The sequence below is a fragment of the Microcaecilia unicolor genome, chromosome 3, assembly GCF_901765095.1.
Source record: "Microcaecilia unicolor chromosome 3, aMicUni1.1, whole genome shotgun sequence".
NCBI lineage: Eukaryota > Metazoa > Chordata > Amphibia > Gymnophiona > Siphonopidae > Microcaecilia > Microcaecilia unicolor.
The window spans coordinates 399565482-399591832 of NC_044033.1; the positions used below are offsets into that span (position 1 = coordinate 399565482).

General features: G+C 43.0%; 1 protein-coding gene across 1 annotated transcript in view; it reads right to left on the reverse strand.

Annotated features, from left to right (window-relative positions):
- TFAP2D (transcription factor AP-2 delta) overlaps positions 1 to 26351 on the reverse strand; it is a 122899-nt gene that overhangs the window by 51818 nt on the left and 44730 nt on the right. The window contains exons 4-5 of the mRNA XM_030195578.1: positions 18281 to 18446; positions 3194 to 3312 (exon numbers count right to left, since the gene is read on the reverse strand). Coding sequence (XP_030051438.1) covers positions 3194 to 3312; positions 18281 to 18446 — 285 coding nt within the window. The remainder of the gene's footprint in view (positions 1 to 3193; positions 3313 to 18280; positions 18447 to 26351) is intronic.

Here is a 26351-nt window from a genome sequence, read left to right on the forward strand (position 1 = left end):
ATATTGATAGAAGAAACTGTCAAAAATTGAAGTAAGAATTTAAAAGAAAATTGTGATGGTTTGTTAACAAACATAAAAAAGGATGATTGTAACTTTGAGGCAGTACTTAAAGATATAAATTATAAATTAGATGAAATAAGAGAGACCAAGGACCTCACATTCAACAGAGATGAGGCAGATTATTGTAAAGGACTCATTTACCCCTTTAGTAAAGCTAGAATTTATACTAACACTAGAACAGAGAAACCATCTACATCCAAAACAGCACAGGCTGCTCCTCCACATGACAGTCACACACACACACACACACAAAGATAATAGCAGGAAAAGAATCAGATGTGAATCTGGAGACGTATACGCTTTTCCACTCAGCAGTCTGGTTGATTCACAACCACCTCAATTATCTTCACCACCATTAGGCTCTCAACAAGCTTTTTTTAGACTTGATATGGGAGATACAGAGCACAGCATGACCACCTCAATCACAATATCTCCCACATAACAGATAATATCCACCTCAAAACATATTTTATCCTACCACCAGAGTGCAAGGACATGGCAGGGGAACCTTCAGATCATATCCCCAGACAAGAAAAGAACACCAGTTAGACAGCTGGAGATATAAATTTCAGAGTTCAATCTTTCAAGTATCAAAATTTCAGAAATAGAATACAAAGTGCTTCTAAAGGGCTTTTCTTTTGTACCCACTACAAAATTTTTAAGTTCATCCGGAAATTACAAATCACTGAATTTTTCTTACAACAAACATCCAGCATTGATCTGTCAATTGTTAAGAACCCCTCTACCTGGGTACCACAAGGACCACAAGGACCAATGGATCCTCTAATCCATGCATTCAACTTATGTGTCCAGAAAGATTTGGAAGTTATTGAACAGAAACATAAACCTCATTATTTCAATCTTACCAAGGATGAAGCTGCAGCTGTGAAATCATTGTCTAAAAATATAGAGATTGTGATTAAGCCACCAGACAAAGGTGGAGGCATAATTAGTTTAGAAAAGAAAGATTATATTAAAGAAATCCACAGCCAGATGAATGACACCAACTACTATATACTATTACCATCAGACCCTACACCTCAATTACAGAAAGAAATTTAAAATGTTGTCGACATTTCTTCCAAGGTAGATTTTTTGACTCATAAAGAGTGTCAGTATTTACAAGTGCAACTGCCTATTACTCCTACCATATACATATTACCCAAAATATATAAATCCTTCATAAACCCTCCAGGGAGACTGATCATATTTGCCAATGGCTCCATTCTGGAGTCCCTCTTAGCCTTCACTGATTTCTTTCTGAGGCATTTTATACCTAAAATTCCATCCTATATCCATGATTCAAGGAACATGGTACAGCTCCTTCAAGGGTACAAAGAAGACCTCTCTGAGATAATCATGGTAACTGTGGACATTGAGGCTCTTTATACCAACATTCCACAACAAGAATCATTATCATCAAAGAAATCCTGAGAACAAGAAATACCCATACACATACCTAATCCACTTCATTTTCACCCTTGTGAATATAGCTCTAACCAACAATTTTTTCTGTTTTCAACATTTATTTTACCAGCAAATCAAGGGCACCACGATGGGGGCCATTCATGGCCCCAGATCTGGCCAACTTATGTGTCACTAATTTTGAAAGAACAGTCCTTGATACACACCTTTTGGAGAACATGTAAAATTTTATAAGCGTTATATCGATGATATTTGCATTTTATGGAAAGGCAATATGACAACCTTAGAATAATTCCATACTTGGTTGAATGAACAAGATGAGAATCTCAAATTCAAGATGCAATACAGCTCTACAGAAATCAGATTTTTGGACCTTCTCATCATTCAAACTAGTCACTTCCAGAAACCCAGAGACTAAAATGCCTATTTACATTACAATAGCTACCATCATCAAGCGCTGAAAAGAAATTTACTATTATGCTAGTTTCTACACCTACAAAGGATCTGCACAGATTTAGAAGATAGCGATCTTGAAGCCGGTCTGATGCAAGAAAGGTTTAAGAACAGAGGCTATCCTAGAGAACAAGTGGATATTATAGAGCAACCATGGAGGACAGAGAAGAATTACTCCATCAGAAGAAAATTAAATCACTTCAGGTGTGGAATATGCCATGTTTGTAAGCACGCTCTTGAAATAACAACATTCATCCATCCATAGACAGAGAAATCATACACATTCCATCATACATCAAATTGCAACACTACCAACATCATATACATTGTCATCTGCCCATGCAATCTGCTAAACATTGGCAAAACAATAAGAATGATTACAACCAGAATAATCAAACACCGTAGTAATATTAGACGCAACAATGAAACTACCACTAGTTGAACACTGGCAGAGTGCAGGACACACAATAGAGGATCTGAAATTCTTTTTCTAATCCTCAACTCACAATGTACTTGTTTGACATTAGTCTTTAGTCATGTGGAGAGAAAATACTGGAAAAAGTCTTAATAGTGACTGTCATAGAAATAAATATGTGGGAGATATTTAAAAAAAAAAAAAAGAAAGAAAATTCAAGCTAAAAACAGATGTATATACAGAAAGTAGAGCTACCAAATAATGCATTGTTTATGCCTTCCTTCCTACAGAATTGCCCACACAATATGGATTCTTCATTTGCCTTTTGCCATCCCAAGAACTCTTACTCTGTTTTTATCTTTTTTTTTTTTGTTAAATCCCTAAGGGGCCTTTTTACAAAGGCACGCAAGGGCTTACGCACATTCAGCATGCATCAAATTGGCATTACCTCCTGGCTAGCGCATGCACCTGAAGGTAATTCCGAGTTTTGCGCACACCGAAAACCCGCAGTAGAAAATAATTTTCTACATTCTACCTCTGGAGCGTTACTGGTGGTAATCGGCAGCTGGCGCGTGCTGGATGTTTAAGTCAATGGGTGGTATTAAGGGCTCAGGCCGTAAATAGATGCATGCTGGTTTTAATTTTGCCGCATATCCATTTCCTGGCCACCCAAAAAACCTTTTTTTCCCAGACGCGGTGGAAAAGTGGTCCAACGTGCATCCAAAACACGTGCCTACACTACTGCAGGCCACTTTTTGGTGCATCTTTGTAAAGGGCCCCTAAGTATTTTACATTTTCATGCTAGCATCTGTTTTTTTACTTTGGGAAAAGTTGATATACCTTCCACTAAGGATGTAAGGAGGGTTACATTTGCTGCTTTCCTTCTCCCTGCAGGCAAATTCAAGCCAAGTCTGTCCAACTTTTCCCGCAAACAACGACCCCCGTTCTTGGACTTTGCTCTGTGAAGACAAAATGCAAACAGAATGGACTGAATGACTTGTTAAAGTCAATAATAACTAGGACTATATATTTCGTACAATGTAAAAGCAGTAATTCTATGTATAATAATTTTGTTAATAATGAATGGACGTTTTTACTCCCAGGGAATCTTGTATTTTGGTTGCTACAGCAAATTAACAATTTGGTGTAGCAAATGGTTTTTATAACAAATATGTTGACTTCCAGACTCACAAACTTTTACAGATAGATGAACGGAGTTTTATGAACAAGGTGTCGAACAGAAATGCAGAACCTACCAATATTAGTAAATAGGCCAAAGGTCCAAAATATACTCCTGGATTTATGACTTGTGGATTTTACTTGTTCATAATGTTTGCTACATTGCAGCTATGCTGATTCATGCTTGCATAACATTTTTTACTCCTTGGTTATGAAAATGAACGAATGTAAATTGAAAGAAAAAATAAGGGATGTGCGTAGAAAACATATTTCATTGTTTCATTATTTTGTTTCATTTTCCCTTTTTTTGTCAATGCATTTGATTTATTTCAAGGTTATTTAATTTATTTCACTATGCCATTCATTTTGTTTTCATTAAAGTCAATGGGGCGGGGGAGGGGAAAGGAGGGGAAATTCTACTATTTTTGGTTCTAACTTTGGGATTTTCCATCCAAAGTTTATGAAACTTGAAGGTAAGCATTTATCAGTGGAGGCAACAACATCATAAGGCCCCAAGAGTATGGCAAAGTGACACAAAATCCCTGTGACATAGAGACGTGTAGATTCCATGCAAGTATAATGGTGATTTCTGAAAGCCAATATTTAGACATGGAGATCCATATCATGTAGATATTTTAAGGGGGCATATAATGGAGGCATGGTTCGGGCAGGACATATGGGAAAAAAATTTCCCTAGCAAGTTTTATACCAACTCAGAGACACAGAAAACTGCAGTGAAGGTGTATGACAAAACATGGCCATGTTGGTTTTTATTGTGATGTATTAGTTTATTTATGGTTTTATTATTGTTTTATTAATAAAGTCATATTTTAAATAGTAGTTAATCTTTATTGTTATTATTTATTAATTATTCCATATTTTTGCCTTTCCCATTGATGTCTTCCTTGCTATTCCCATCTGGCATGAGCAGTCAGCTGTGTGGCAAGAGTACCCTAAGCACCATAAAATGAGTAACCAGCACCAATAAAGGCACAATGAATCCTAGATACCAAAGAAGTGGTAACACAGGGGCAAACAAGCAAAATGAGAGGCATGAATAGCCAAAGGCACCCAAAGAAGCAATGTAACGCAAATACAGTCTGAGGCAGCATGAATGGGGCAAGGAATCAGGAACAGTGGTATGTACTACAACATTGCTTGGTCCTTTAAAAAACAAAGACCTGCAAAGACTGTTTTAATACACCAAGGGACAAAGATAGCCAAGTACCAGTTTTCTCTCATCTTGTGGGTGCATGAAATGTAACATGAAGAAGGCTGCCAACTGGAGTGGTGACCCAAGTCCTTCAACTGAGGCTCATATCTTGGGTGGTGTTAAGTTCATAGCGGTTCATGGTTTAATAAGATAAACCTTTTCCTAGTTAAGCTGTTTGGAAATGCAGCCTAAATTGGGTGGTATACCCCATGAAAAGGTAAGTATATGATTAAACCAATAGCATGTAAGTACCACAGTACTGAAGACAGAGAAGGAAAGAAGGGCAGTATATATTGGTATTAGTATCCAAGAGAACCAAGAGAAAGGCAAACAAACAGTGCCTGATCATCCAGAAACAATCCTAGCAATAATTTACCATGAAGGTCTGTAGCAGTTCCGATCTGTATATTGGTTGTTGGACTTGGGTAAAGATATGGGGGCTAACTGAAAAATCTAATAAACAAGAAATGGTAATTGTGTTTGTTAAGGTAATGGTAGATTAAGTGTGTTTGTTTAAGATAAGCCAGAGGAAACTCATGGTTCTGTTGCATTTCAGATTTTAAGTACTTACCTACAAATAATGGGGAATGGGCTGGGGGAGGGGGAGAGGTGTCAGGTTAGTGATCTGTGACATATAGAAGTTCACATTTCCAGCATGATACAGAGCTCCAAGTCCTTCTGAAAGAGGTCAAGATTGTGGAAGGCGTTAAGCCGCTAGTAGCTTCTCCTCTATGGAGTATGGTGAAAGTACGTATGAGAATACATCAAAATCGAAATACTGGATGATATCAGTAGTCAATAAGGAGGTATTTTACAAAGGTGTACTAGCATTTTTAGTGCATTTTAAAAATTAGTGTGCGCTAAATGCTAAGACACCCAAAGGAATATAATGGGTGTCAGAATTTAGCACATGCTAAAAATGCAAAGGTGCCTTTGTAAAAAGGGCCCTAAATACTGTATGGGAATTTAGTAGAATTTTAAAGACAGAAAACAAGAGGGTATTAGATCATACTATTTGAGGTCCATACAGTATGCCAAGAGAATCATTGATGGATCTAATCTTCTGATTGATCCTAGGCACTAACCAATTGTACCTTTTGGAAATTTCCCTCCTGCAGTAGATTAAACAGGAAGATATGATTGGTGGGATAAGAATAATATACGCTTCACTTGCTCCTGTCTAGGTTTTAAAAAAGGAAGAATAAGAAAAATGAGAGATCTAAGATGGTGGAAGCTTAATGCTAAGCTCCACTAAGCTGCTTGTATTTTCCTCCAGCTTTATGCTTTTCTTTATTTACTTTAATGGGTAAAATGCACAAAGGTGTTCAGTAGCGTTTTATGGAGACTTTGTCATGGGCAGTTACCAGCCCAACGGATAATTTTGATCCATTGTGCTGTTAAGATGGCATTGCAAATTCTGGGTGGCCTGCACCAGGTGCCTCCAGTGGAAGGAAATTCATCAATTCTCATTTTCCCCAGAGGTTTTGGTTAGCCCTGCCGATGCTGCAAGGCAGTCAGACCCTGAAACAGGAAAGAAGGGTCTCCAGGGAGGAGTATCCTACATTACTGCCAACCATAGTTTTGGATGTGCAGGGGAAGGCCTTTGCAGCAGGGGAATTGCAACTTGCAGGATTTGATGCCTGGAGCCTTGGGCAGTGAGGCAGCTATGGCATTTTAAGCTTCTTCTCCTTATGCAGCAATATCTAGAGTATAAGAGTTCCTGCTTCTACTCTGGTGAGACCTAAAATATTATCTTTGAAGACTTTGTGAGAAAGTATTTTGCACTTGGAACTGTCCTTTCCAGGCCAGGTTGGGTCTTTATTGCAAGAATGTGGAGATAGTAGCATAACAGCAAGTTCCTTTATATGCTAATATAAATGATTTTAAAAAAATGTCTCTGGGTGGAAAAGTGTATTGAGGGCTCTCAGCAAAGAGACTTGGTGATTAGCAAAGAATATTGTAATACATCAAAAATCAGAGGCCCTGGATAATGCTAACAGATTTATCAACTTTCATTGAATGCCAACAGTATCAGCATTGGATTTGTATAAAAAAATTAAACTGTTTTGAAGGTGTCTAATGAGCTTATTGTTCTTTATTCAAACTTGCTATACCGCTATAGCTGAGGACAGAAAGTGGTTTATAGGCTAATAGTAGAGGGAAAGGAACTCCATAAACTGTAGATAGGAAAGCAAATAGGAGGAAACTAAGACACAGTGGGGTTGCCCTCCTTGAGAATGGATAGATTCTAAACAGATTCTCTGCAAAGATCTGACTCTGAACCTTTAGTTTCTACTCTCTTGATAACATGAGTACTTCACCCTAATAGAGACTGGTTCCTGAAAATGTGTGTGTGTGTGTGTGTTTTGTTTGTTTTAGGTTAAAGATACTACTTTCCTAAATTCTAAAGTGTATGTTTTTCCAAATGTATCTAAGAACACACAGAAAATAAATTTCTGTTTTTTGAAATCTACTGTACTGAAGTTGGGAGCTTTATTTCTGCACTGTGTAAATGTTCAGTTGACTGCTTTCATGACTTCCAAATTTCTTGAGTCTCAGTTAGGTACTATCGCAGCAGGAGTAGCTGCAACGAGCTTGCCTATGGATTAGGGAGTTAGGGGCCCATTTACAATGGCGCATAGGTGCCTACGCATGTCCAACATGTGTCAAATTGGCACTACCGCTCAGCTACCATGCGTCCCAGGCAGTATTTCCATTTTTGACACGCGCCCAAAATGCGGCAGTAATCGGCAGTTGGTGCACACTGCATGCTTACCGTCTGGTTAGCCCATGAGACCTTACTGCTAAGTCAATGGGTGGCATTAAGGTCTCAGGCTGAAAATGGATGGGCGCTGGTTTTCATTTTGCCGCATGTCAATTTTCTGGCACATTAAAAAATTCCCTTTTTTCGAAGTGCACTCAGGAAATGGACCAGCATATGCCTAAAACATGCGCCTCCACCGGTGCAGGCCATTCTTGGGCATGCCTTAGTAAAAGGGGCAAAGTGGCATATATAGTGCAAAAGGCACCAAAAGAGTGATATGGAGGGGCATTTTTGAAAGAGCTGTCTAAGTTGCGATTTGGTGAAATCCAGGGGCAGGGAAACCCATATTTTCAAAACAAGATGGTTGTCCATCTTTCGTTTTGAAAATACCATCGGAGACATCCAAATCCTTAAATTTGGACATCCCTAGATTCGGTTGTCCCTGGACATTTCTAATTTTTGGTGATTTTCAAAACCAAAGACGTCCATGTCAAAAACGGCCAAATGCAAGCCATTTGGTCATGGGAGGAGCCAGCATTTGTAGTGGACTGGTCCCCCTGATATGCCAGGATACCAACTGGGCACCCTAGGGGGCACTGCAGTGGACTTCATGAATTGCTCCAAGGAACATAGCTCCCTTACCGTATGGGCCTGGGTCCGCCTGTCTGAAGTGCACTGCAGTACCCACTAAAACTGCTCCAGGGACCTGCAAGCGCTGTCATGGACCTGAGTATGACATCTGAGGCTGGCATAGAGGCTGGCATGAAATATTTTTAAAGATGTGTTTTGAGGGTGGGAGGGGATTAGTAACCACTGGAGGAGTGACGGGAGGTCATCCCCGATTCTCTCCGGTGGTCATCTGGTCATTTCAGGCACCTTTTTGTGCCTTAGTCGTAATAAAAATACATCCGGGTGAAAATATCCAAGTGGTCGTCAAGGACGTCCTTGTTTTTTTCGATTATGGGTCAAGGACGTCCAAGTGTTAGGCACGCCCAAGTCCCGCCTTCGCTACACTTCCAATATGCCCCATTTGAACTTTGGCTATCCTTGTGACTTAGTGCAGCTGGGGACGTCCTAAATCTGGTTTTGATTATACCAATTTGGACGTCCATGGGAGGACGCCCATCTTCCGATTTATGTCAAAAGATGGACGTCCTTCTCTTTCGAAAATGAGCCCAAAAGTAAAACAAAAAACAGGCCAAGCACTATAAGGAGATTATTTATTTATTTGCATTTGTTGTTTTATTTGCAGACAGCAACAACAGAAGCAGTGTGACATGAACAGCCAAAGGTGCCATGAAAGAGGCAGAGGAGATCATTTTTTCTTTTTTCTTTTTTTCTTTTTTAAATGTTTTATTATTTGGGCATCAAAACATCCCAGTAAAACAAAAGAGAAGCAGGAGATTAGGAGTAACTCAAGTGATAATAATGTCAGCAGCAGGAGTAGCAATAACTGACAGAGTACTGAGAGAAAAAAGTAAAGTAACATAGTAACATAGTAGATGACTGCAGAAAAAGACCTGCACGGTCCATCCAGTCTGCCCAACAAGATACACATATGAGTTTATACCTTGCCTTGATTTGTACCTGTCTTTTTCAGGGCACAGACCGTACAAGTTTGCCCAGCAGTATTTCCCGCCTCCCAAGCACCAGTCCCGCCTCCCATCTCCGGCTCTGGCAGACCGTATAAGTCTGCCCTCCACTATCCTCGCCTCCCAACTACCAACCTCTCTTCCCCCACCTGCTCCGCCACCCAATTTTGGCTAAGCTTCTGAGGATCCATTCCTACTGCACAGGATTCCTTTATGCACATCCCACGCATGTTTGAATTCCGTTACCGTTTTCATCTCCACCACCTCCCGTGGGAGGGCATTCCAAGCATTCACCACCCTCTCCATGAAAAAATACTTCCTGACATCTTTTTTGAGTCTGCCCCCCTTCAATCTCATTTCATGTCCGCCTTCCCAACTCCGGAAAAGATTTTTTTGCGGAACAATACCTTTCAAGTATTTGAACGTCTGTATCATATCACCCCTGTTCCTCCTTTCCTCCAGGGTATACATGTTCAGGTCAGCAAGTCTCTGCTCATACGTCTTGGAATGCAAATCCCATACCATTCTTGTAGCTTTTCTTTGCACCGCTTCCATTTTTTTAACATCCTTCGCGAGGTATGGCCTCCAAAACTGAACACAATACTCCAGGTGGGGCCTCACCAACGACTTGTACAGGGGCATCAACACTTCCTTTCTTCTGCTGATCACACCTCTCTCTATACAGCCTAGCAACCTTCTTGCTACAGCCACCGCCTTGTCACACTGTTTCGTCGCCTTCAGATCCTCGGATACTATCACCCCAAGATCCCTCTCCCCCTCAGTACCTATCAGACTCTCCCCGCCTAACACATAAGGCTCTCGTGGGTTTCTACTCCCTAAATGCATCACTTTGCATTTCTTCGCATTGAATTTTAATTACCAAACCTTAGACCATTCTTCTAGCTTCCTCAGATCCCTTTTCATGCTTTCCACTCCCTCCCGGGTGTCCACTCTGTTGCAAATCTTAGTATCATCCGCAAATAGGCAAACTTTACCTTCTAACCCTTCGGCAATGTCACTCACAAATATATTGAACAGAATCGGCCCCAGCACCGATCCCTGAGGCACTCCACTACTCACCTTTCCCTCCTCCGAGCGAACTCCATTTACCACCACCCTCTGTTGTCTGTCCGTCAACCAGTTCCTAATCCAGTTCACCACTTCGGGACCTATCTTCAGCCCATCTAGTTTATTTAAGAGCCTCCTGTGGGGAACCGTGTCAAAAGCTTTGCTAAAATCTAAGTAGATTACGTCTATAGCACGTCGATGATTCAATTCTCCAGTTACCCAATCAAAGAATTCAATGAGATTCGTTTGGCACGATTTCCCTCTGGTAAAACCATGTTGTCTCGGATCTTGCAACTTATTGGCTTCTAGGAAATTCACTATCCTTTCCTTCAGCATGGCTTCCATTACTTTTCCAATAACCGAAGTGAGGCTTACCGGCCTGTAGTTTCCAGCTTCTTCCCTATCACCACTTTTGTGAAGAGGGACCACCTCCGCCGTTCTCCAGTCCCTCGGAACCTCTCCCATCTCCAAGGATTTATTAAACAAATCTTTAAGAGGACCCGCTAGAACCTCTCTGAGCTCCCTCAATATCCTGGGGTGGATCCCGTCCGGTCCCATGGCTTTGTCCACCTTTAGCTTTCCAAGTTGTTGATACACACTCTCTTCCATGAACGGTGCTATATCCATTCCATTCTCAGGTGTACTTTTGCCAGTCCCTCGCGGTCCTTCTCCAGGATTTTCTTCAGTGAAAACAGAACAAAAGTATCTATTTAGAAAATTGCTTTTTCTTCATCATTATCTACATAGCGGTTCGCTGTATCTTTTAGTCTCACAATTCCCTTTTTAGTCCTTCTTCTTTCACTAATATATCTGAAGAAATTTTTGTCACCCCTCCTTACATTTCTAGCCATTTGTTCTTCCGCTTGCGCCTTCGCCAGACGTACCTCTCTCTTGGCTTCTTTCAGTTTCATCCGGTATTCCTCCCCGGATTTTCTATATTTCTGGAACGCTAACTCTTTAGCCTTTATTTTCTCGGCCACTTGCTTGGAGAACCATATCGGTTTCCTTTTTCTCTTGCTTTTATTTACTCTCCTTACATAAAGGTCTGTGGCCCTATTTATTACTTCTTTCAGCCTGGACCACTGCCCTTCCACTTCATGTACGCTTGAAATCCAGGACTTTGAGTTTAGAGTGGCCGCCCTCTACTTCAGCCGTTATATCAAACCAAACCGTTTGATGGTCACTGCTTCCCAGGTGTGCACCCACTCGGACATTTGACACACTATCCCCATTTGTGAGCACCAGATCCAGCATCGCTTCCTCCCTCGTGGGTTCCGTCACCATCTGTCTGAGCAGAGCACTTTGGAAAGCATCCACGATCTCTCTACTTCTTTCCGATTTGGCAGACGGAACCTTCCAATCTACATCCGGCAGATTGAAATCTCCCATCTTTCCTAATTTTTGAATATCTGCGATCATATCTTTATCTAGTTCCTCTAATTGTTTCGGGGGTCTGTAGACAGCACCCACTTGGACCGAGGTTCTATCCTCTCTTTTTAAGGTGATCTATATCGCTTCTTCTTTTCCCCAGGTCCCTGTCATTTCAGTTGCCAAAGGCATTGGTTCATTGGAGATGAAATTCCCAAAAGGTTTGGCAAATGGTGTTCAAAAGCAACTGTGTTCTCAGTCCTTCTGCCATTCATTTGGAAAGTCTGGAGAATCCAACAGCATGAGGTTTATCTTAGAGAAGACCAAATTTCCACCAACTCTGGTGTCAGCTATGAATATTGTGGAATCACAAAGTCCCTGAGTTTAGAAAATATTTATTTGTTCATTACCCGTGCTGGGTAACCTTGGCAAAGCATGAATAAATGAAGGCTTGTGTACTGAATTAGCCAAGAAGTCAATGGGTTCTGCAAGATGTTGCTTGATTGACATTTGAGCAGGGATCTCCTTTGAGATGGATACAGATGTCTCCTGTCAACAACTGAAGCAATGGCCTGTATTAAGAAACCTGTCCTGGGAGGTGATAGAGAAAGAAGTAGGAAGTGCTGGCTAAAAGGTTGCTGTTGATGCTTAAATAGCTGCAGTTGGAACCTGATCTTTCCTTCAACACATCTTTTATTGTTCATATGTACACCCAAGCCACCAGCAGCTCCATACAGTGAGTCACAGGCTTGTTCATGGACCCACTGTAGCAGGAGATAAACCATAGAAGTTAATGACAAGTTGAGGATTAACTACAATTAAGTGGACTCCTGATGAGATAATGCACATCTACCTTTAGGCTACATACCCCATATTTAAATCAAGAGGGCATGGCAAGGCTACAAGACGAGCTACAAAGAACAATTGATGCAAATTTAAGATCCCTAATTTTAAAGGTCAACAAAAAGAAGCATGTGAATAATAAAATCATACCATATTTGAGGGAATTGATCATCGGTGCCTCAATGCACCTAGTATTCTTATTAACACTTTGGGGTATGGGATTAGTTTTTATGCTAAAGATGGTAATGATACAGAGATTAAATCATACTTATTTCTTATAGATGACTTGATGCTATACAGTTCCAGTGACCAACAATTAGTGGATCAAATTTGTGTAGTGAGAAGCTTCCTAGGTGCTATGAAAATGATTTTTAGCCTGGACAAATGTGGAAGGCAACCTTTCTTAGAGGAAAACCTAGTAAAATTGAAAACATTTCTCTGACTGATGTATTAGAAGAGGGCGTGACAATCAAGTATAAATCACTGAAAGATGTATGGTTCCATTCCCTGCTCCTGCCAGAAATCCTGCAACTTTTCAATCAGGAGCTTGACTTCTGGAATGATTGTACCTTGGATGGCCATGGCTAAACTCATAAGAATACAAAAAACATATGAGTTTATCATAATGGCTCAGATCTATGGTCCATATAGCCCAGTGTACTGCTTCCCAGAAGTGGCCATTCCAGGTCACAAGTACCTATCAAAATCCCAGAGAGTAGTAAAATTCCATGCTACCTACCCCAGAGATAAGTGTGGCTTTCCCCACGTCTATGTTTTTACTACTCTGGGTTTCCAAGCTCTCAAATATCCACTTTTTTTGAGGGATCCTTTCTCTGAATCCTTGGATGCTTCTGTAGCTTCTGCTAGCACTAGGATAGACAATAGATAAAGAACTAAAAGTCCACAGACATCATTCATTTTCTTATCTACCTGACCTTGCTATGTGGGCTCTTGGCCCTGATGGCAGTGCCAGTCATGACCTGTATGGCTATGCTGCTTGCCTGTGGCTGCTCACTAGATATCATGTTACTAACCAGCTTCTGCAGTTGCCGGACATTCAATAGTCCCTTTCTTTCATTTTTCAAGTCCACTGATGAGAAAGAACGAGGAGCTTGTGCCCTGCCACCCTCCCACAACCCTGTACTATAATAATAGTGGTAATAGAGACAGCAGTCTGCTTTTCCTGCATTTGAAACAACCCTGTGTACATCTAACTGCTAGTTCCTCTCATTAAAAAAAGAAAAAAGTCATGCTTCATCTAAGTCAGAAGAGTGCTAGTACTAATCCAGGCAATCATCACCTTCACCACTGGCCATTACAGGTCTTGCTGCTAGCACACCCTATCTTTTTAATGGCCCTTTTGCTCCCCATTCCCACATCTCTTTCTTAACTAGAAGAAACTGAAAAAACAAAAACAAAACAGCTCACCAGTGGGTGAGGAGGAAAGGGGGTATTATATTATAATGTACACACAATAGAGTCAGTAAACACACATAGGCGTTTTAGAAAGGATGTTCAGCTTGGAATAGAGATGTCCATGTTAGTACATCCCAAGTGCTTGTAATTCACAACAACACCTGCTGATGCAGAGCCTATCCTAAAATATATGATGAAATAGACGTCCATGCGTTGGTTACATGCAGTGGTGTGCTGGAGCTGGCTCGCACCGGCTCGCAAGAGTCGGTTGTTAAATTTTTAAAGCTCTTGCGAGCCGGTTCTGGCAGGTGATCCGGCTCCCAGGGGCGGTGCAACCCGGCGATAAGCGAGGTAAGCATGGCAGGAGGGCTCCACAAGCCATGCTTACCTCATCTCCCGCCGCCCTGTGGGGTTTAAATCTTTGATTTACCTCCGTCGCAGCAGCCACAGTGAAAGCCCTGCCCGTTTCTAGGTTTCCCTTCATTCCCGTCAGTGTCCCACCTTCTTCTGACGTCATTTCCTCTTTCCGCGAGGGCGGGACACTGACAGGAAATGAAAGGAAGGCTAGAGATGGGCAGGGCTTTCACTGATGCGGCCGCTGCTACGGAGGTAAATAAAAGATTTAAACCACGCAGGGTGGCAGGAGCAAAAAGAGGGATGTTGGGGGAACAAGAGGGCGGGCAGGTGGACATGGCAGCAGGAGGGCAGGGGGAAGAGAGGAGCATCAAAGCCATCGATGGACATGGATGGGAGGGCAGGGCTCAGGGAGAGAGGAGAAATTGCTGGACATGGAGGAGAGGGGAGGGCAGGGGAGAGAGTAGAATTGCTGGATATGGATGGATGGAGGGGGGCAGGGAGAGAGAGGATAATTGCTAGATATGGATGGATGGAGGGGAGAGCAGGGGAGAGGAGAGTTGCTGGACATAGGTGGATGAAGGGAAGGGGAGAGGAAAGTTGCTGGACATGGGTGGATGGAACGGAGGCGAGAGGAAAGTTGCTGGACAGGTGGATGGAGGGGAGGGAATAGGAGAGAGGAGGGTTGCTAGACATGGGTGGACAGAGGGGAGGGGAGAGAGGAGGGTTGCTGGACATGGATGAATGGAGGGGATGGCAGGGGAGAGAGAGGAGAGCTTCAGGACATGGATGGAGGGGAGGGCAGGAGAAATTCTGGACATGGATAGAGGGCATGGAAGACAGGAAGAAGATGCACATGGATAGAGGGGAAGGGAGAGAGAGAAGAAATGCTAGACATGGATGGAGGGGAGGGAAGAGAGAGGAAGTGAGATGAACATGAATGAAAGGGAGAAAGGAGAAATGCTGGACATGGATGGAGGAGAGGGAAGGGAGAGAGAAGAAATGCTGGACATGAAGGGAAGAGAGAGGAAGGAGATGAGATGAGGGAAAAGGAAGAGAGGAGAAAAACTGCACATGGATAGAGAAAATAGGCAGAAGCTGGATCCACTGGACAGTCAAGTCTATGGAGGACCCAGCTTTTACTTATGGAAGGCAAGAAATGAAGAAGAAAGGAGGAAAAGAAAAGAAATAAATGGAAAGGAAGCCCTGGAAACGGAGTCAAGGGAACAGAGAGCAGCAGAATCAGATACTGGGCCAGCATGATCAGAAAAACAAAGTCACCAGATGACAAAGGTAGAAAAAAATCATTTTATTTTCATTTTAGTGTTTAGAATATGTCCACTTTGAGAATTTACATCTGCTATCATATTTTGCAATGTATAGCAATGTGTTTCTTTCTGTTTGTCTGGTATTGTACTGCATGCACAGTCTAACTTCTTACGATTTCAGGTTAATTTTTGAAGAATTTGAATAGGGGCTCTCTTTGTTCTGCTTGTATGACTGCAAGGCCAAGTGTCTGAATAGGGATCAGTTTGTTAGGTTCTGAGATTTTGATAGCACTTTGTTTTTCAGAGTTGGCATGACTGTCTGTTCTCCTAATTCCTGGTCTGTATGCTAATTTGGTTTGTGTCATTTTGCGTATACAGAGGAGATTTTGTTTTCCTGGTAAAGGACTTCTAAAACAGACATCATGTTATGAGAATCAGGTTCTCAACGTTAGAAGTTTATATTTATTTACTTATTTATGGCATTTTATCCCACATTAAACATGAATTAGATTGGAACATGGGAGCATTTAAAATTGTTTTTCCTGGAGAGAGAGTAATGCATTGTCGCCCCCCCCCCCCCCCGGCTCTCTCCCCGGCTATAGCCAGCTCTGCAATTTAGGGGGTGCAGAGGTGGACAGGGGGCGCAGAGGTGGACCGGGGAGAGAGCCTGTTAAACATTTGCCAGCACACCACTGGTTACATGTGGCATGAACATCCATTTTATGAAATGAAACATCTAAAATGTGAATGGGGCAAAAAGGGACATGGATGGCAGTATTGCAGCAAATGAGCATCCATGTTATGAAATGGGAACACAAACATTTATGTGCTAGAACATGAACAATTATGTTAGCCATTTTCATAACATGAATGTCCATATTTCCTGAAGCTGTCATCAAGCCCATTATCCCTTGGCAGTTTTGCTGTGGGGGGAGGGGTGAGATCAACAACTGAGGGATTAAGGAGTTGGCCTCCCTTAATCTTTCCAGTGGCATAATCTAGATGTCCTGAGGAGCAGATTTAAATGTCAATCTCCATTTTTTGTGGACATTCATTCTCCTTCTAAAATGGAGAATAGACATATATTTTGGGCCCTCTAGTCCCACCCATAAGATGCCCAGGCCAAGTCACCTGATATATGGACTCACTGCAGTCCATATATCATAGCCATATCCTGGCTTTATAAAATTGGAATTTAGACATGCATGAAATATGGACATCTGAAACGTGGATAGAGCTTCTAAAATAAGGGCTGAGGTAACTTATATAAGAAAAACAGTAGTTCACTGCTGACTATTTGTTAACTTCTAATTCAGAATATTTTGAGTGTCTACTCCAGTCTTATTTTGTTGTAGCACTCTACTACATTCAGGGGTCCTTTTACTAAGCTGCGGCAAAAGGGGGACTGCGCTAGCATCAACATGCTGAGGCCCCCTTTTACCACAGCAGGTAAAAAGTCTATCTTTTTTCACAAAAAGAAATGGCCAAGGTTAAGTGAACCACTTGTCATGCGGCCATTTTGGGGGGACCTCTTACCGCCACCTATTGAGGTGGTGGTAAGGGCTCCCATGCTATCCCAGTGGTAACTGGGCAGCGCACGGTACTGCCTGATTACCGCTAGGTAAGAACCAGCACTACAAAAATAGAAAATACTTTTGTTGCACCAGAAATGGCGTACGGTGAGAATGGGAGCTACCAACGAGCTCCTGCGGTAGCTCCAGATTGGGGTGTGGCAAACCTGCTGCTGAGTGTCAACCCTTTAGTAAAAGGGCCCCTTTTATTTTCTGCCTTATCATAAAATCTCAAGGCATATAAAAGATTCCCTTCCCCCAACTGTACAGCAGGTCATCCTCACAAATCATGTACATTATTAAAATACTATATTGTCACATAAAGAATCCTAGCATCAATCTCTCACAACAGTCTATAAATCTTAAATAGAAAGAAAGCTCTACTATCAGTAATCTATGAAATCTCAAAATAGTGTCCTCAGTTTATTAATCTCAATATATTGCCTTTCACTAAAGATTTCATGAGGCACAGCACTCCAGAGCTGAGAACCTACAAATCTAGATGCCTGCTTTCTTACACACAGAGAGAGAATGGCCGGCGGTCAGAAAGAGAGAGAGAGAGGGGGAGTGATAGTGCTCACTACAAACAGCCACAATTTCTGTCAAAAAGCATACTTTTCCTAATGACACAGATTAAAAATGGTTAATAGGGATAGTGATTGCTCTCTGCTGCATTGCTGACCTACTACATCAGTCTGAAGTGATGGAGCTGCAAGTTAAGATTAGGCCTCGAAGCTTACAGCATCTAGTAGCACAGTACTTCATGCACATTAATCACTGTGAGACTGCATCTGTGCAATGATAGATAGACTGCATCCCTTTCTCTAAATTTCTTGGTTTAAACTTTGTGTCTGAGAAACAAGGGGTTTTTTTTTTTTCTGAAACTGTGCCTCCATTCTTTGAAAGCTCTCACAGAAATGACTGCAAAATGCCGACTGTGGTAGCTTCTATTTTAATTTTCAGATAACCTGTGGTTTGCTATTTTAAAACCTGTTTAGAAAAGATTGCTGTAACTTCTGGATGTGTAGGTTTAAAAGTAAACACGCATTGCTTCTTCTCCCCCATAAACTTGAATGGCAAAATTATAATAAAATTAAGCTTAAGTGCACTTTTCATTCCCTTTGGTAATAAATACACATCCCTATAAAGAAGAGCACCTATTGTACTACATGTCCTTACCTGTAGATTAGATTAATTGAGTTGATTTGGTGAATTTTATTTCAGGTAGAAAAAAAAATAAAGTTGAATTGTAGCGATAACTTTCAAGTACTTTACTGTGAAATAAGCTTACCTTCTTAAAATGCCTCCTAAGAGGGATGCATTGAGACATTCTGGTGGGGAAAGACGCCTCTTCACCTCTGCAATTGTCACTTTATATTTTGAAGTGGAACTAAGTAGAGAAAGGCGACCAGGAACTGAGCAGAAGAGGTCTGTAGGATTCACCACACAGGTACCACCTAAAAATAGCATTAGCATAATAAAAACATTTATATAAGTCATCATGATCATGGTAGACCACTATTGGAGGTAATTTAATTGTTTAGAATGAACTGCCCTGAGAAATGTACAATGTGAGTTTTGAGTACGGGGATGAATAATAATTTGTTCCAGGTCACACTGTGAGCAGTGAAGATGGATCTAAACCATGATGCCCTGACTCTTTTCTAATTACTAATGTGGTCCATATCCAAACATCCTAAAGGAATTTAAAACTCATATGTTGGGGCGTATCTATAGAAGTTTAGTGCCAGTTTATCAACAAAAGCTGCCTTCTATTCTTCATGGAGAAAACATTGGCTCAAAACTGGTGCAATTTTTACTCTGGATCAAGTCTGACATACAAGTGCTGTGAGACACAAAGGTGTTTATTGTAGGCATGTCATTCCCATTTTAGACATGCATACACTATCTTTTACACGTGCATATCGCATACACACCTAAATCCTGATTTTAGAAAGCCATGTCTTAAAACTCTAAAATGTGTATATGGCAAGGGGGCATGGTCTGCGTGTGTTTTTCACAGGACTAGGATGATACAAAAAGATGCACATGCATTCATAAGGAGAATGCACATGTATGTTTGCCAACATGAATGTCAGGATTTACAACTGCCCCTGAGGACATCTAGGTTGTAGAACCCCACTGGAGAGAGTAAGGGTGGTTCCCTCCTTAATTGTTTGGCATTTTTGTCTCCCCCCCCCCCCCCAACACCAAAAAAAATGATATAGTCAAAGGATATCAGATTCTGTGACAGCTTTGGGAAACATACAAATGTATGTTTCAATAATGGTTGATATAAACATATATGTTCAGGCACATATGTACATATGTTGGTGTTTTCAGAACATACATGTGAACGTGCTGATTCATACACATTTATGTTACTGTGTTGACACTTTTGATATCATAGGGTCCCTTTTACTAAGCCATGTAAGCGTCTACGTACACCCGACACTCGCCAAAATGGAGTTAACGCATGGCTACCGCATGGCTCTTGTGGTAATTTCATTTTTGGCGCGCATCCGATATGCGCGGCTGAAAAATAATTTTTATTTTCAGACGCGCATATTGGACGCGTGCCAAGTGGCATTTGACGTGCATAGATCATTGCTGCCTGGTTACTGCATGAGACTTTACCACTGCATGAGACTTTACCACTAGGTCAATGGCTGGCGGTAAGGTCGCAGACCCAAAATGGATGCACGGCAATTTTGATTTTGCCCCACGTCCATTTTCAGCAAAAATTTTTAAAAAGGCCTTTTTTACAGGCACACTGAAAAATGGATCAGTGCACGCTCAAAACCCGCGCCTACACTACCGCAAGCCATTTTTCAGCGCACCTTAGTAAAAGGAATCCTTAGATATTTATAGTTATAAAATGGATGTTCCTGCTGCACATAACTGGCTCATAAATGTTCATTCCTCAATATATTTTACAACAGACTGTGTTGACAGATCCTGTTCTAAACTACTAGCTGAATGACACATCCCAAACTGGACGTCTCAATTCTGATTTCTATTGTCTTTCTAAAATACTGCTCAGAACTGTGATCAGTGATACTAAGACCCAGATTTAAGTTTTAGGCATAAATAAAGCAAACAAACAAACAAAAATAATCAACCAACCCACCCCCCTTCAAAAAAAAATCCCACCAAAATGATTGCTTATCATTTTGCTTGCAGCATTTTGAAAATAATAAAGTCAAGCTCAGATGAATCTGGTCTCTGATCACAATCTAATAACTCTAACTATGAAAGTAGATTATGTTATTTCTGATGAATGAGCATTGGTGATTTCCTGCCATACCATTCAAGGTTGCCGACCTGGAACTTTTTAAAACTTGTTTTTGTTTTTTTTTTCTTCATTGCAGCTGGAATGGAAAGTTAGAACCATTGCTGGTCCTGACCTAATAAGTTTTAAGTTATCACTGTGAGTAACAATAATAATATGAGCATGCAGGGAAAAAGTCATTTATGGAATATTTTGATGTTTTTTTTTTATTATTATTTTTTGTTTCAGGGCAAGGTCATTAATAGTGTCTACACTATCTCACAATAGTGAGCACTATTTTGCAATTGTGCATAGTATTTCCCAATAGTACAAACTATTTCAAAATAGTACTCAATGTGGGGCATTTTCAATATAATGTTCAAGTGGTGAAATAAATGTTTATCAGAAAACCTTTAAAAGTGCAAGTCCATAATGGAAGAAATAACTAAATGTTTTCCAATGTTCAAAAATACTGATTTTTTTTTTATACTACAAACGTCATAGACATTCAGAGATAAACATTTCCACCAATCAAAAATATACTATACAAAATGTGCAACAGTGGTACTGGTCCCCGCATAGAGAAAACACACGTGCAACATCAGGACGTTTCCTCCACATGCAAAATGTGTATATATATCTTTGCATGTGGAAGAATGTTCCTCAGTGTGCACAGCTATCTCACTGCGCTGGGAGCCCAATTTCTCAATGCAGGAGTCAGAGTTCCTGGTCCTCCTGTGCCTCAGGCACAGGAGACAAATCTTCAAGCACCACCACCTGCCTCTACACAATGTTTCCATAAGGGCATGGAGATCCATAAGGAACACCTTGGAAAGGTGAATGTGAAGCATTGTCCCAGGAGCACAGCACCACTCATGTACAAGCACCATAAATAGACAGGGTCACATAGAGGGGCATAATGGAAAGATCGTCCAAGTACGAATTAGGACGTTCTTACGAAAACGTCCAAAAATAGACCTGTATAATGGAAAAATAGTGTGGGCGTTTTTCGATAATCGATTATCCCTGTAAGAAAACAATCAAATGACGAGCGCATAAGCGTGACTAAATTGGGCGCCCTAAGATGGTCGATTATTGCAGGTGCAAACGACCAAATCACGTGGTGTGTAAAATAATGTACATAGGTGTATCGAAAGTACAGTACATGTTGTTCAGGCCATCCAGGTACGGAAATATATGAGCAACGCATATATGTGTCAACTACAGACATATCATGCTGCTCCACCCATACTTTCATCATATGTGCCCATCTGAATGTCCGGATCTGCATGCACTGTACACCTACTGAACATGCAGTAAATGCATATTGTGTATATGGGAAAAGGGTCGGGTGGGGTGCGTCATACTCATCTATATAAGGCACGTTTCACACTCCTGCAGGCATGTGCTCGTCAAAGACGTCTATGCTTACGAGGGCGTCCACGTGCTGATAGGGGCCATATATGGAATGGTCATCCATATATGGAGCTGTGCATGAAACGACGTCCCTCACGCAAGGTCGTCTATATAAGGAACTTCTTTTCCAACACGTGGAAAAATGGCACAACGCAGGGAGCCAAATTTTGGAGAAGAGGAGAGCCTGCTGCTGGTGCGGCTGTGCCTAAGGCACCGTCACAGGCTGTTTATCCAGCACCACCACCTGCCCCCCAGGCTGCAGGCCATGCGAGCCTGGTCCCGCATCCGGGAAAGGTTAGAAAGGTAAGGTTATGGCCCAACCCCCCTCCCCTCCTGTACCTACACATATAACAGCTCCGTCATCAATGTTACCAGCAGTAACTGGAGTGTCCATGCAAGGATCATGAGTAATATAGGAACATGCACAATCACTAATAATTTGTATGTTATTGAAACGACCACCATTCCCACATCCCTACAAGAATGTATTTCGTTAGGTTAGGTATGTGACTATGCTATTAGTGTTATGTGACAATTTCGTTAGTTATGTGAAGACCACATTTTCCAACCCCTCTTTGCAGCCAGTGGGTTACAACGCCTCCGAATAGTGGAAGCATGAGACCAATGAAACCTATACCATACTTTATAACATGGTCATGATAACACATATAAAGTAGTTTAACAAGCATACATTATAATGTATACAAACGGTACTGTCTGGCCTCATGCCCACCTCTCTGGCATCATCTGCATAGGAACCAACTCGGTGGCTGCTGTGGGTGCTTCACCACCCCACCCCCAATATCAAATATGTATGGAGGGAGGGGTCATCTCCACTGGGGGTTCCACCCCCCAAAATGGTAAAAAGGTGGCTCCTATGATTCACTACCAATGGAGGTGCCCCCCCCCCCCAACACTGTAGACCCTCTCTCTCTGGTATGTGAATAGCAAATGAATGTGTGCAGAGGACAAAAAGGACCAACACCCCTGACCCCTGCTCTACAAACTTATATCTTACAGACGCTTTGGAGTCTACCGGGACCTGGAGTCCCTCAGGAGGCGGTTCCGCCGGGTGAGGCGGGAGAGGCCCGACCTCATCCGGGCGGTGCGAAGGCACCTCAGGGCTCGCCGTAAGTATTCAAAAACAGGACACCTGTACAGATTACTACATACATTTCATGAATAAAGCAAATGTGTTGTACAATATCACTTTCCATGTGCCTAATAGCCACCTAGTAATACCATATCTGTCCCAGATCAAGGATGCAGGTTGCAGGGGTTCTCCCATGAGCGTGCCTGCAACGTCCGACCATCCCCCCGAGATGAATGAGACGATATGCCACACTTTACTATTCCCCTTATTGTGGTGGCTGATTACTGTGTCCTGGTACAGCTGCCTGAGGCCCTACTTTTACTGCATGTTATGGCCTAAATCACATAAAAGAATTGTGCTCAACACCCTTCCCACTGCCCCCCCCCCCCAATAACTCCTACAACAACTGTCCATCAACCCCTCGTTACATCTCACAATGCAAACATGCTGGTCAGCAAAGAATTTGGTATGGCAACATGTCCTGCGTGGTGTGTGTCAGAGGAGGGTCCAGGGTTCTGTTTCATGTCATCTGATGCAGCTCATTCCCCATGTGCATAGGCTACGCCTTACCACACCCTGCCCCATCCCCTGCCTCACGCCACCCAGCTACTGCACTATGCAAGCCATGGTGTATGCACTGATCTCAATCACACTCCTTTTACATGCACAGGGCTCCACCAGCAGGAAGCTGAGCGCGAGGATGAGGAGGGCCACCACCTCCAGGAGGAGGAGGAGGAGGAGGAGGAGCAGGAGGAGGAGGAGCAGGAGGAGCAGGAGGAGGAACAGCAAGAGGAGGGGCACCTGGATGAGGAGGAGGAGGAGCAGCAGCCAGGCCAGGAGGCGGCCCACCAGGACTCGGAGGAGGAGGACTCGGAGGAGGGAGTCCTCATCATAGATGAGGATGAGGACATTCATGAGGACCCCTCCCCACCTGCAGCTCCGTATGAGGCCTCTCCCTCCCCTCAGGCAGCGCCATCGCCTGGCCCACCTCCATCCCCTGGGCCAGCTTCAGTGTCCCCTGGCCCACCTCCATCCCCTGGGCCATCTTCAGTGTCCCCTGGCCCACCTCCAGCCTTTGGCCCTGCTACTGTGGTGCGCCTCCTCCTGCAGCAGCTGGTAGATGGCCAGCAGCAGCTTATAGTTGGCCAGCACCAGCTGCTGCAGGAGGTGAGAGCCCTACGGCAGGGCAATGAGCAGCTCCAGGGCCCACTAAGGGTACTGCTGGGGCTGCTCATTGCCCTGCTACAGAGGGCCTTGCTCAGAGGGCGTGGCCGCCCTTAATTTAAATAGGGGGGGGGCCTGTTGGGGGTGTGGGGAGTGGGTGGGGGAGGGAATTGTTGGGGTTGTGTGTGTGGGGGGAGGGAAATGTTGGGGGTTCTGTGGGGGTGGGGGAGGGAATTGTTGGGGTTGTGTGTGTGGGGGGAGGGAAATGTTGGGGGTTCTGTGGGGGTGGGGGAGGGAATTGTTGGGGTTGTGTGTGTGGGGGAGGGAAATGTTGGGGGTTCTGTGGGGGTGGGGGAGGAGGGCATTATTGGGGCTTATTTTGTAGGGGTGGGGGTGGGGGGGAAATAAATGTTTCTCTTACAATATAACTATCAGGGTGTGTGTGTGTGTTTGTCTCCCTTGTGCATTACATATCACCAAATGGTGCTGTTGAGTTGAGAAGAAGGAGGCAGCAATATGCATAGCATTAAATGTGCTGTGTGAATGAGAAGGTGATGTATGTCTGAGAATGTTGGCCATACAGAACGCCACCTGTTCATTCCAACCTGCATGGCCATATGTGCAGGGGGGTTGGGCCAGGGAGGCTGGATGGATATTTGTGTTCATGAATAAAAATGGCCAGCCAGCATCTCTCTCTCCCTCCCTCCCCTCCACCATACTGACCCACAATACAGAGTGCCATCAATAAGAGATTAATAGTGTACCACGTGTGATCTGCCAGGTACACACTTCCACATAACTCCAGGTACCACATACACAGTGTTTGCTGTCTGATGGACACATATCCTTACCCACAAGCCACATTGGTGGGGGGGGGGGGGGGCCCAAGAAGGACCTACAAACAGCTGGCTCATATTTTCACATTGAATACATCAGCTATGGTATATAATGCTGAGGAGCAAAAGGGAAACAATGGGAAACCCAATAGATGGATGGTTACTTCATCACAGTTGCAATGTAATACTTGTGTTAGAGAAGGGCACAAATAAAAATGGTGCTCATTATTTGCAGCTGTGATCACACTTTCTCCAGTAGTCGATCAAGGTGTGTTACATTCAAGTATTCTGGGTTTGTATCAAACTTTGTCCCTGAAGTGACTTGCCTTAGGTGGGATTTGAACCAGCAACCTTATGATTAATAAGGCTGGTGCTCTAACCACTAGGCCACAGCAGCCACCAGGCTTTAGCCACCACCAGTTACTTTGGGTTGGTACCTGTACACACACCCCTCTCCCTCACCACCACGTCATAGGCCTCAGTGGCACTACCTGTAGCCACCTTGATCATTTTGTCCAGGCTACCGATTAAAAACAATGTAATGTGCATGTTCCCTACTACCTATGGAGCAATTTAGGAAGGTGTTCCATAATGTGCTATACACATCCATTGCATTAATCATTCTCCCCTCCCCCGCCTATGGACCTTGAGAATGGGTGGCCACTTGATAAATGGGGACTGGGGTACACCACATAAACAAGGAAGATGGAACCTACCGGGAACCAATACAGCACCTCCAACAGCTGGCCCACACCACTGAGGACCTGCCAACCCCACAGTACAGTGCAGAGGAACCTGGTGAAAACAGAGCTACCTAACATCTGACTCCAGACTACATACATACAGTGAATGCACACTCCTTGACTATGAGCACAAAAGAAGAGGTGGCAGACAAATGAGAGCTTACCATGAACGTCTGTTTCAAGACTGTGTAGTGCGCCTTTTATCTTCTGGAACATTAGCTGCACATCTCCCTGATTGAAATGAACCTTACCGAGGGGTGCATGATTTGGGCCGACTGTACTAAATTCTTGGCCCCCACACACTGCCTGCTACAACCAGGCAGAGAGAATGGGAGAAAGGAAGGGAGCATCAGGGGATGTGGAAGACAGGAAATGGAAGGCGTGGTGGCTGAGGGCCAATAATAATTCCCCCCCCCCCCTAAATACACAGGTGTAGCCAAGCATACATTGCTAAACACATACCTTCATATAAGTGAGGGTAAAACCCTGTAAATGATTATTACGAACAACCGGCAAGGTTTCAGTGCAAGAAATGGCAGGTAAATTGGCAATGAAGAAAGGGAAGGCAGGTGGAGACGCCCATACTTATCTACTCATAATCGAAACCATGTGTTCCTAATCGCTATCTCAGCTGGGCACGCTTAGGAATTGTGTGTAAAATGGAACAACAAACGCCCATATCAGAAACGCCTATTCCCCCGTCTCAATGGGCGTTCTTGGCGCCAATATAAACGCCCACTCCGTATTTTCGAAAACCCCATTGGTACAATGCCGCCACGTCAACCACCAACCCGGAAGGGTAATTTTACGGATGGCGAGGTAGAGCTACTGGTCCAGGA